The sequence below is a fragment of the Orycteropus afer genome, unplaced genomic scaffold (genome assembly GCF_000298275.1).
Source record: "Orycteropus afer afer isolate SDZICR_OR568_19922 unplaced genomic scaffold, OryAfe1.0 scaffold00781, whole genome shotgun sequence".
Lineage (NCBI taxonomy): Eukaryota > Metazoa > Chordata > Mammalia > Tubulidentata > Orycteropodidae > Orycteropus > Orycteropus afer.
Genome location: NW_006922368.1, coordinates 165,650 through 177,216, shown reverse-complemented (window position 1 = coordinate 177,216; position 11,567 = coordinate 165,650). Strand labels below are relative to the sequence as shown.

Below are 11,567 nucleotides of genomic sequence, written 5' to 3'. Positions count from 1 at the left end.
ATTAGTTACACTGGATATGTCTCCTACAGAGTGGTTTTTTGAAAGATGAGAAAAGGACATAAAGAAGTAAAATTAAACAAAATTGAGAAGGCACAAGAAAAAGTGTTTTGCTTTATTTGGCTTTCACAGTTTGGGTACTTCTCCAATTTACATAAAGAGTTGTTTTCATCTTGATGTCAATCTCATAGAAAAAGGAATGCAGTCTAAAGTACGGCAGATAACTTCATAAAGCGAGCTTTCTTTCCTATGAAGTCTTTGAAGAAAGACAGCATTAGACACTACTTGCCTTTTGTCTCCCCAGGTCAGGAGGCAAGTCAGCTTGGTGATGTGCCTTTGGCAGGAAGTCTGTAATTAGAAATTCCTACAGAATGGCTCCCCATAGGTGCTTCCTGAAACAAAAGACAAAATAATTTAGTAGGGAAGTCCTTACCCAGGGCAGACCCTCTAGTCACAGGTGAATGGAAGGAATCATTTGCTGACAGCAAAAAAGCCACGCTGTCGAGATGGGATGCTGGATTTTGAATGAGAGTCTCTCCATCACATTAGTAGTAAGTAGCATTTTGGTTATCAACTTTCAATCTATATATTGAATAGTCTTTGAGTTTTAGGATGACTTGCATAGGAATGCTAAATAACTTCAAGTGTTCCTCTGGTTAAAAAACAAAACTTGTTAGAAAACATTCAGTAGATATATTTAATTTACCCTTACAGAATCAGGTAAAGTTGTTTTCCGATTGAGTTCATTTTTAATTATTTTTAAAGTCAAGTAGTTTGTTTTTTGCATAATGTATGTAGTTTTCTCTAAATCAGATGAAGTCTCTGAATTAGACTATGAAATTGGAATTTTTCTAGAGTACTCTTTGATTTGTTTTTCAAGATGTGCCCCTTCTTGACATCATTGACAAGGCATGATGGCAGTGTTGATTAGAAAGGTTTTGTATTGTTCAGGAAATTACTAAAAGTATACTCACATGTGTTTTAAATCTTTCTTTGAAGTTACCAATTTCTTACTGTGATAATTATTATAAAAATTTAATCTATGAAAAATAAGTGTATGGAATAATTCTGATTGCTAGCCAGAAGATCTTCATTTTACTTTAAAGGAAGACCCCACATACACCCGTGATTCTGAATACAGAAAAAGGTTGAAGATAATATTGACCGGTTCTCTTTTCCCTTGACTCTAGCTCTTATGGCTGGGAGTGAATTTATATCTGTTTATCGACACATTCTGTTGGTATGAAGAGGAGGAGTCGTTTCTGTATACACGAGTTATTCTGGGTGTAAGTAAAGTTGGTGATACTCATTATAGTTTCAGGGGGAAAAAAAAGTATTCTTTTCCCCTCAACTTCCTTGTTTTCACTGTATCTCTTTGTCTGTCTTTTCCTATGTGGACAGTCAGCACTGGCCTGGGCCCGAGCATCTGCAGTGTGTTTGAATTTTAACTGCATGCTAATTTTATTACCAATCAGTCGGAACCTGATTTCATTCATGAGAGGGACACATACTGTAAGTACTAAAATATTTGCAATCGTTTCAGTTGTTCTGATTTACTAATTTAAGCACCTTTGAAAACACAGCTATACTTACTATGAGATTCCTAATAGCCCTGTGGAAGCAGTACTTTGTTTCTTTGGGAGAGAAGGCCATGTCTAAAACTGGAGCTCAGTAATTGGTCCATGTGATCGACACTTGCTTTCACCATTGACTCCTCACATGACTTTGGACTCACTGTCCAACCTTTCCCCGATGCATCTGCTCCGTCTGACAAACCAGCTAATGAAATTGACCTGAGTCGCAGTGCTGGAAGCATTATATCAGCTTGAGCTGTTACCATGTATGATTGAAAGAAGACAAATAAGCCGTGGTGCCAAATGCCACTAAAGAAACATCTTTCTGAATACCCTGAAGGCATACTCACAGCACGTCTTTGTGGATTTTAACCTCCACCAGAACAATCCTAATCAGGATGATTTCACTGTGTTGCAACTTACCCTTGTACAGAATACCAGACCTTCAACACCCATTACCATTATCATCACCCTAATTTTATGAATATATAGATACAGATGCACATAAACCAGTTACCATTGAGTCAATCCCAATTCATGGTGACCCCCTGTTGTGTTAGAAGAGAAATATGTTCCAAAGGGTTTTCAAAGGCTGATTTTTAGGAAGTAGATCATCCGATGAGTTGCTCTCAGTTAACAGCCAGGCGGGTGACGTTGTGCACCTGCAATGATTCCACAGCTGTGTACTGTGCCTGTCTTTAACTAATAAGGAAGAACGAACAGACTAGTTCAACCACCTGGAGGAGGACAGTTACCACCTTCCTTTTCTAAATAAAGAAGCTGATGCATGAATATTGTGGTAGTTAAGTTTGTGTGTCAACCTGGCTGGGCCTGGTTGAGTGGCTGGGCAGATGGATGTAGTTATTCCTCATGGTAAGATTGGTAATTAACTCCATGGTGGAATGTATTGAAGCAGCTGAGTAGCTGCTTTAGGGATGTGGTCTGATTCCTATATATAAGCAGCAGCTTTGGGAATGGTCTCTAGCTTATGGCACGCTTGAACCCTGCACATAGCTATGCTCTGCTGACCTTGGGACTTTCAATGGACTTGAATTAATGGCCTGCTGTGTGGTTTGGTAACATCAGGACTGTGCCTTTTTACTTTTCAACCTTGGGCTTGTCAGCCTCGGCAGGCAGCAGCTGTCTGAGTGAAGAAAAGCCTGTAGCTTCAGTGGGCAGGGAGCAGGAGGCAGAGCTGGACCCCAAGGTTGAGGGGCTTTCACCCAGCCCTGGAGCCTGGCACTTTGAAATCCGAATAAAGCCTCCAAAATGTAAGAGAATAAACTCCTGTTTGTTAAGGCCATCCCACTTGTGTTATATTCCTGTCAGAGTGGCACTAGAGAACCAGAACAAATATCAACAGGGTTATTCAAGAGTTTTGAGTTTTTGTCAGAATTCATTCAATTATTTTTACTGAGCTGACATTTCAGCAAAGCAGCTGATAGCCGTCATGTTTTTACCTTTTTCTTTAATAAGCCACCAGCAGTGTCACCTAGGGGCCCAGTGGCACAGTGGTTAAGCACTTGGCTGCTAACTGAAAGGTCAGCAGTTTAAACCCACCAATTGTTCCATGGGAACAAAAGATGTGGCAGTCTGCATTCATAAATATTACAGCCTTGGAAACCTATGGGGCATTCTACTCTGTCCTATAGGGTTGCTGTGAGTCGAAATCGACTTGATGGCAATGAGTTGCTGTTGTTTAGCTTTGACGTACAGCCCCACTTGAACCCTGCTTTCAGGACACTGCCGTGACACTGTCTGTGCTATGATGTCCCCCACAAATCAGGCTTTTATATTGTGTTCCCCTAGTGCTGCCGAGGCCTGTGGAGGAGACAATTAGACAAAAGCCTCAAATTCCACAAACTGGTGGCCTATGGGATAGCTACTAACGCAAGTAAGTGCTTATTATCAATTGTCTGACGGATCTTACATCTTGTCCTCGATTCTTTACTTTGTTTTAGTCCTCTCTGCAAAGCTTCACCCTGAGATAACGAAATCCTTGCCTTCTTTCTGATCACATAAACCCTATATAAACAGACTCTCTTATTTCTAATTTCTCCTCATGCCTGTTTGTCCCTTACCAAACCCCCAGTTGACAAGGAAAGGTTGACAAAACTTCATGTTCTTTTGTGAATAATTAGGCCTGCTGATATTACAATGATAAGTGCCTACTTGAGAATGCATGCTTTGTTGTTCAGTATAATTCGTACAGGAAATAAAATTGACCTATGCTCAAACCTCATCCATAACCGTATGAAAATGACTACCCAATGGCATCATGGGTAGTAAAAAGAAAAATAAAATATCATGTGAGCAAGGTTCTGAATGATATTGAGTAGATAGAAAGAATCGGGAAAATATGTAAAGCTCTATAGCCATAGAAAATATTATCGTCATGATATTTCCAATTCAAAAGAAAAGCACTAGAAATTAGTGCCAGAGGTCAAGGTTAAGCTCTAATGAGGAAGAAAAGAAGAGGCAATAAGCAACTGCTCTGTGTTTTGTTGGAAAACAAAGGCCTTGAAATGAAAGGCTACCCGAACCATAAAGAGTTATGACTCAAGACTGTCTCCCACAAACTAATTTAACTAAAAATGTTTTCCACATTTGTTTGTATCCCCTCATGCATAAAAAAAAAAAAAAAAAAAAATAGCGGAGTAAAAGGAACACTCAAAACAAATGTGAATTTAATTAAGCAACAAGACATGACAGACGGTGCCCAAGTGCCAATTAACACAACTTGGGGTGTGCCGTGAGACAGGAGGGGACGATTTCCCCCACTGATTGCCTTCAACGCCAGATTAAGCCAGCCAGGGAAACGTTCTGCCAGAGGACTGTGTGGGGTGTTAAGAGGAAGGGCAAAAAGACAGTATGTTCTGAAGAAAACCAGCTAAGGGAGGGAGGGCAAAGAACAAGGTGCGTTCATCCTTGTATCCCAAGGTCTACAGGAGTGCTGGGTGTGTCAGGTGTCAATAACCTTTGATGAATGAGTGCACGCTTGAAGAAGTGAAGGCCCGGGGAAGGAGAAATCGGCTCAGATGTGGGAGACTTTTCAGACTTTGAAAATTCTCTAAAATGAGAATGAAAGTGCCCTGAGAGGAGTAGCCAAGTAGTGTCCAGATTGCTACTTGGTAGGTTCATCAGAGGAGGAGTTGAAGAAATCTCCAGGTTCCTTTCCAGCCTTAAGAATCCTCAATCTCTGCATAAAAGGGACTATATATAAAACAGTAAAGTAGCTGAAAGAATGTTATCACCATGCAATAGCTTTAAGGCAGACTTGGATTCTAAGAGGGTATAAAGATATTATAGACAAAGGGGGAGACAATTGAACCATGTCAGAAAAGGAAGCAAAGAAACAATGGAAAATATGTGTTGTGAAAGAATTTTGTCCTTAAACCTTTGGGTTTGTATCTTTCTTTAATGTAATCATATGTCAACAGTATAAAATTGAATTTTGCAGTCTTTTGTCCAAAATACCATTTTGGGAGCTATCACCTTCTGAAACTAGTGTGGTACATACTGTTTGGGGAATGGAATACGATTGACTGTGGGCACAGTTGACTTGACACAGATGACTAAATTCTTTCATACCTCTGCTGTTAATTGGTTGTATGATTGTTACCTATCCCCTTTCCTCTGTGGGATTAAAATAACAAAATCCGTTATCCATCTCAGCGATAAGTACAGATTAGTTGGCAAGACTGGACCTACTTGGAGATCCGTAGAAACCATGTCATTCATTTGCTGTGACCACAAATAGGGTGGAGTCCAAACTCTTTAGCATGACCAGGAGCCTCTGCTGGTCTCAGCCTCGACTACTGCTCCAGTCTCACCTCTCGCCATAACCCCGCGCTTCCACGTGTGGACACTTCCCAGCTACTGGTCGGCCAGTTGCCGTCAGTTGATTTCCCATGAGTGTCAGTACTGAGCTCTATGGTGTCTACAATGGCTCATTTTTCATAAGTACATCTCTAGGCCTTTCTTCCAAGGCATCTCTAGGTGGAGTCAAACTGCCAACCATTCTGTTGCTGTCAAGGTAACCCCAGGTGAGTTAGAGAAGAAATGGGCTCCACAGGGTTTCCAATGACTGGTTTTTTGGAACTAGATTGCTAGGCCTTTCTTCCAAGGTGCCTCTCAGTGTACTTGAACCTCCAATCTTTCAGCTAGCAGCCAAGGGCATTAAGCATTAAGCATGTGCACCACCCAAGGACTCTGGCACATAATAGGTCCTCAACAAATCTGGCCATATCTGAAGATGACTGGGAGTTGGCCAGTAGACAAAGAAGGTTGAAGGAATTATCAGGAAAGGTACAAGATGTGAGGTGCATGAATCCTTCAGGGAACTGTAACTTGGAGTGGATAAAATATAGAGGGTGAGGGGTAGAGAGATGTCAATTGTCCCCAATAAATTCACAGCCTGTGGCAGCAAGAGAAAATAGCTCTTCTTTCTCCCCCTTTCCCCTCTCACTCCTAGAAAGAATAGAGGATTCTCTCCAGCGCCCTTGACCTGGAGCCCTCACTGCTATGCCAGGCTCCCACACCTCTCCCCATGCTCCCAGCGGGCTCAGCAGTGCGCTTGATAGCAAAGCACAGCTCGTGCCACACCGCCATGGCAACCAGCAGCTCTGCGGTTGTCTTGTTCCGGGCAAAGGCAGGGGGGTGGGGTGGGAGGAAGGGCACTGCTTCTCCCAAACCCTGACAAAGCAATGATTACATTTCACATTACCGAAGAAATGCGGCTGGCAACTGCGCTTTTAGTGGGGGAAATGCTAAGCCCTGGTTTCATAGATATACCTCCGCTTTGCACATTTTGTCCTTGTGCTGTATTCACTTGGGAGCAGCTGAGAATGTTCCTGGGCTCATTTTATTAGCATCGCCCATTACGCTGCTTTTCAAATCGTCGACTGGCTTAATAGAGGTGTGTAACCTTGGAAAAAGTGCATCCACATGGAAGTTTGCGTGCCAACCTCTAATTTCTCATCCGTTCCCCTAGAAGTTGAACTGCAGGCTTTAATTGGTCAAATCATTAAAGGATGTAATTAGAGCCGGGTGGAAGTAGGCTAGGAGGGAGGAGGAATACAACAATGGCATCTACAATCGAGGGCATCACCGCGAATGCAGTGACAGGAACCCTTCTTCTCTTGGCTTTCTGCCTCCCTGCTTGCCTGCCTATGATAAGAGCTGCCGGAGCAGTCTTCAACCACTAATAAATCATTTTCAGGGACCTCTAACCCCACCAGTATAAAAATCATAGTTTCACAGCCTCTCAGTTCTTATTAATGCGGATCTTTCTGGACTCTCGGGTCCACCGTAGACCTTGAAGACCTTTCCAATTGAAAAGAAGTACTTTGAGCCTGGGCTTCCTTCAAAAGGGGCTGTAAATAGTGACCCAACCTCTCTTTCCAGCAAGTTCCACGGCATGCATCTGCCGGACTCCAGGGTGAACAGTTACCCGACAGGCAGCTCCCCTGGGGTAGTGAAAATTAATTTACAAACCCCAATAAATGTAACAAGGGGAGAGAGCTCAGAATAAGGGTCCTGGAGAAAATTAAAGGTTTGAGGGACTCCGCGGTAGAGAACAAGCCCAGAGGCACAAACTCTTCAAAACCTGACCCCCAAAGAACCGCTGCCTGGGTGGCACAAATGGTGGCACTCAACTACAAATCTCAAGGTTGGCAGTTCAAACCCAACTAGGAGCATCACGCAAGAGACGCCTGGCTATCAGCTTCTGTAAAGATTACAGCTGGCAAAACCCTATGGAGCACAGTTCTCTATAGCAGATGGGTTCCCCATAAGTCAGAACTGGCTTGAAAGCAGCAGGTTTGTTTCTTCTTTTAAAGAATTGCTATTAATGGGAGTCTAGTAGAGACACTAGGAGCTCTGGTGGCATAGTGGATAAGGCATTTGGCTGATAACCAGAAGATCAGCGGTTCAAACCCACTAGCTGCTCAGGGAAGGAAGACTGGGCAATCTACTTCCATAAAGATTTACAGCCTCAGAAACCCAATGGGAGTGGCTATGAGTCTGAATTGAGTCGATGGCAGTGAATTTGGTTTTGGTGTGGCAGAGACACAGAACCAAGGAGGCTCCTGGTCCTGCCTAACATGATTTAAAAAGCCTCCAGGGGATAGCCTGACACAAAAGCTGCAACAGTGGAGTCAAACATGACAACAGGCATGAAGATGGCACGGGTCCATGCAACTTTTCATTCTGTTGAACACAAGGTCACATGAGTCAGCGCTAACTCCATAGCAGCTACCAAGAACAAATGAGTCCAGAGACAGGCACCAGAGTGAACGCACAGCCACGTAGAAAGAGGACCCCAAATATGAAAGTTCAAGGCCAGATCCTGGCTGCAGAATCACAGCCAGGATTTATCCCTGGGTCCTTACACTAAAGGCTACCTAATTAGGAGATGATAACTCCAAAATGACTGTCAGGACCAGTGGGCAGGCAGGGAGGGATAGCAAGGACTCACCACACATCCAAGATTCTCTCTCCATTATGCATCCTTTGATCTCCAGGAAAAGGAAAAGAAGGGAAGAAAGAAAGGAAAGACGTGTTCTCAGGGCTGCTGGCTCCCACTGTAGCATCTCCGATTTGGTGGTGGCGGTCTTCACTCTTCTTATTTGAACTCAGAAAGTCACACACCAATTAAATGTGCGTGTGTAGTGGATGCAAGTTTGCTGGTCTCTTTTAACTGTAAAAGTACTTTGCTGAAAGAATGAAATTGTGGAGAGATCCAGTCAGAGCATCGTTGAGTCTGGCATGCTTGGGCAGGTCATGGGCATGTGTTCCTTGAGCTGTTCCCAAAGCACGGCCATGGGTACCACAGAAAGTCCAAAGAGGACAGAGGAGGAGCTGACCCACATGGTTGATTGCATTGGATTTCTCACAAGGCTTGAGAGTCATGCTAAGCCAATGTTTAGATTTTGAAAGCATATTAAAACACGAGTGTCAGGTTTGCATTACCTTGGTACTGGTCTTCAGATGCCTCTTAGGTGATAAATGTCCCTAGTCAACTACAGAGGAAGACATATGAGCTATGTAATTGGAAGGGAGCTTAGATAACATGTAATTTAATCCAATCACCCCATTTCACAGATGAGAAAAAGGGGGCAGAAAGAAGTTAAGTAAATGAGAGGGATCCCTTTAGTATTTTTCCTACTTCATGCTACTATCGAGTCTAATAACGTGACATAATATTGATGACTAAAAGCAGAAAAAATAAAATCATATCACATACTGAAGTAGCAGTCATCATAAACATAGGTAGTGTTGCTCTTCATATCAAATGATTAAAACATGTAAAAGAATTAATAGAAACTATACTGACTGGAAACAAACAAAAATGGTAACTCTCTTGATATCTATCAATTTCTAAAAGTTCTCAATTGGGTAGCTGGAACACCTTTCATTCTGAGCCAACATCAGAAAAGTTTAGATCAGGTCTAAGAGGTAAACAAGTGTAGAGAAACAAATGGGTACAGGCAGTTCTCTCTGTGAGAATTCCTGTATCTGTGAGATAAAGAAAAGGTTCCTCGCCGCCGCCCCCCCCCATCTTCTCTCTTATGAAAAGAAACAAAATGGAGGTAGGAGCAAAGTAACATGTTAGACATAAATTTTAAAGTCTGTAGAAAAAGCTAGAGAGAATACTATTCAACATATTCTCCTGGGAGCTCTCTCTTAAAAAGCATTTTAGGCTTCCTTGTGCTACTTGGTTAATTTCCTCAGCTATGTTATGGAAGACTCAGTAGTAGGAATAAATAAATTGTTCAGTATCTTTGCTCATGCAATAAACATACTTAAAGTTAGTTTAACAGTGTCAAATTTTTATGCAGAAGTTATTCTAAGACAAAATAGATGATGATCAACAACTCCTTACACACGAGAGTGAAACATTAGAGAGGATGGGATATAAAAGGCAGAGGAGTGATCCTATACATCCTTTCTGACTTTCACACGTTCATTATGTAACAGCAAACAAGCCAGTTAATTTTGTCTGAAGCTCAGTTTCTATTCTTGTAAAATGGACACAATTCCATTTACTGTGTAATCTATGGTGCAGGAGGAATCAAAGACCAGTCGAGTGAGGTTAAAGCGTTAAATAACAACAGCACCTTTGTACCAACCTACTATGGGGATTCCAGAAGGGAGCAGCCGTAGCTTCAGAACAGTTTCAGTCTCAATTAAAGCTGGCAAATGAGCCATTGGAAGTGTTTTACCTACACCCATTGGAGAAACTGGTCTTGAGTAAGCAGTAAGCTAGAACAAGTATTAATTAGTGAAGAGAAGCATTGCAGCTTGGAGGTTAAAACCTAGAGCCCTGGAGTCAAGCAAACATGGATTCATCCCACCTTTGCCATGAATAGACTACAAACCCTTCACCATTTGAATTCTGGTCTATAGAATGGGAGAAAGACGAATACCCAGGGTTACTTGAAATAATAAGCATTTGGTGGCATAGAGCCTAAGGCACTTGACTGCTAACCAGAAGAGTGGTGGTTCAAACCCACCAGCCACTTCTCGGAAGAAAGGTTGGGCAATCTACTTCCGTAGTGATACCACCTCAGAAACCCAAGGAGGGGTCGCTGTGAGTCAGATCCAACTCCAAGGCAATGAGTTTGGTTTTTTGGTTTACGACAGTGTTTGGTATACAGAAAATATTCAACCTATGCTAGCTAAGAGAACTATTGCCTGTACTTCAAAACTTTGAGTTAGTTATTGGAACATAGCAACGAAGAATACTGGACAAGTTTTATGTCCAGTTTAGCAAATAGTGCCAGTTTCATGTACACATGCTATAAAGACTGCAGCTGGATGAGCTTGCCTGGCATTGTGGACCCAGACACTGTACACCAGGCAGTCCCTACATTGCCATGGCCACGTACGTTGACCAAGTACCCAAGAAGGAAATACACTGCATCTTGGTGCTGACTCACTGAAGCCAGGGGGCACAGTACCCGAGGGCCTCAGAATCACTGTCCTGGGTTGTGCCTTCTTAGATGAACCTCAACCAAAAGCATCTGTGACTTGATTTTTAACTTAAAAGCTGAAGAAAATATGCAAAAGGTATTATCAACAGAGAAAACCTACTCCAACAATATCACATGATATACACTTGTGCAGAGTCTCTGTCCCTTTCCTTACCCCTTCTATCTTTCTGTAACCTCGTTCTTACTCAACAAGTAATTACTAAGTATGTACTGGTGCCAATCAACGTGCCTGCTAATTCAAAGTTCAGTGGTTCCAACCCACCAGCTGCTCCATGGGAGAAAGATGTGACAATCTGCCTCTGTTAAGATTTACAGCCTTGAAAACCCATAGGGCAGTTCTACTATAGCCTACAGGTTTGTTATCAGTTGGAATTGACTTAACGGCAGTGGGTTTGCACCTTATTTTTTAAAGCAATGTGTCAGGTGCCAAGGTATCAATGAGTAATTAGGCCCGAGGAGTCAAAGTCCACTAGAGAACACAGATTATAAATAAATATTCATAACAGTACTGTTGGGGAGATGCTATAATCAAGGTATTCTTCATACCTCTGAACTGGAGAAGGCATGATAGAATACACAACTTTTGAGTTGTGTCTGGAAGCATGAGTATAAGTCAGCAAGGCAGAAAAGGGAGTGGCTCTGATATAAAGAACTCAGGTGACAAAAAGAAGAGGTTGAATAGAGAAGTGCCTAAGGTACTTGACTGCTAACCAGAAGGCTGGCGGTTCAAACCCACCAGCCACTACTCAGAAGGAAGGTTGGGTAATCCACTTCCATAGTGATACCATCTCAGGAACCCAAGGAGAGGTCACTATGAGTCGGGTCCGACTCGACAGCACATAACAACAACAAGTACCTGCTACTAGGACCTCAGAGGTCCTCGTATAACAAGGGACCAAGAGGCCACCATTATTCTTAGAAGGTTATTCTGTTCCTTTTTCTCTCACTGTTCCACTCTCAATCCACAATGGACAGCTACAGAGACACCCTGAACTCTTGT

At 42.5% G+C, this 11,567-nt stretch overlaps 1 protein-coding gene across 1 annotated transcript in view; it reads left to right on the top strand.

Moving 5' to 3' along the window:
• Positions 1-503: 503 nt before the first annotated feature.
• The window catches only part of NOX3 (NADPH oxidase 3), a 74,597-nt gene continuing 63,533 nt past the window's right edge, over positions 504-11,567 (top strand). Inside the window, exons 1-4 of the mRNA XM_007957700.1 lie at positions 504-548; positions 1,188-1,283; positions 1,399-1,509; positions 3,381-3,465. Coding sequence (XP_007955891.1) covers positions 504-548; positions 1,188-1,283; positions 1,399-1,509; positions 3,381-3,465 — 337 coding nt within the window. The remainder of the gene's footprint in view (positions 549-1,187; positions 1,284-1,398; positions 1,510-3,380; positions 3,466-11,567) is intronic.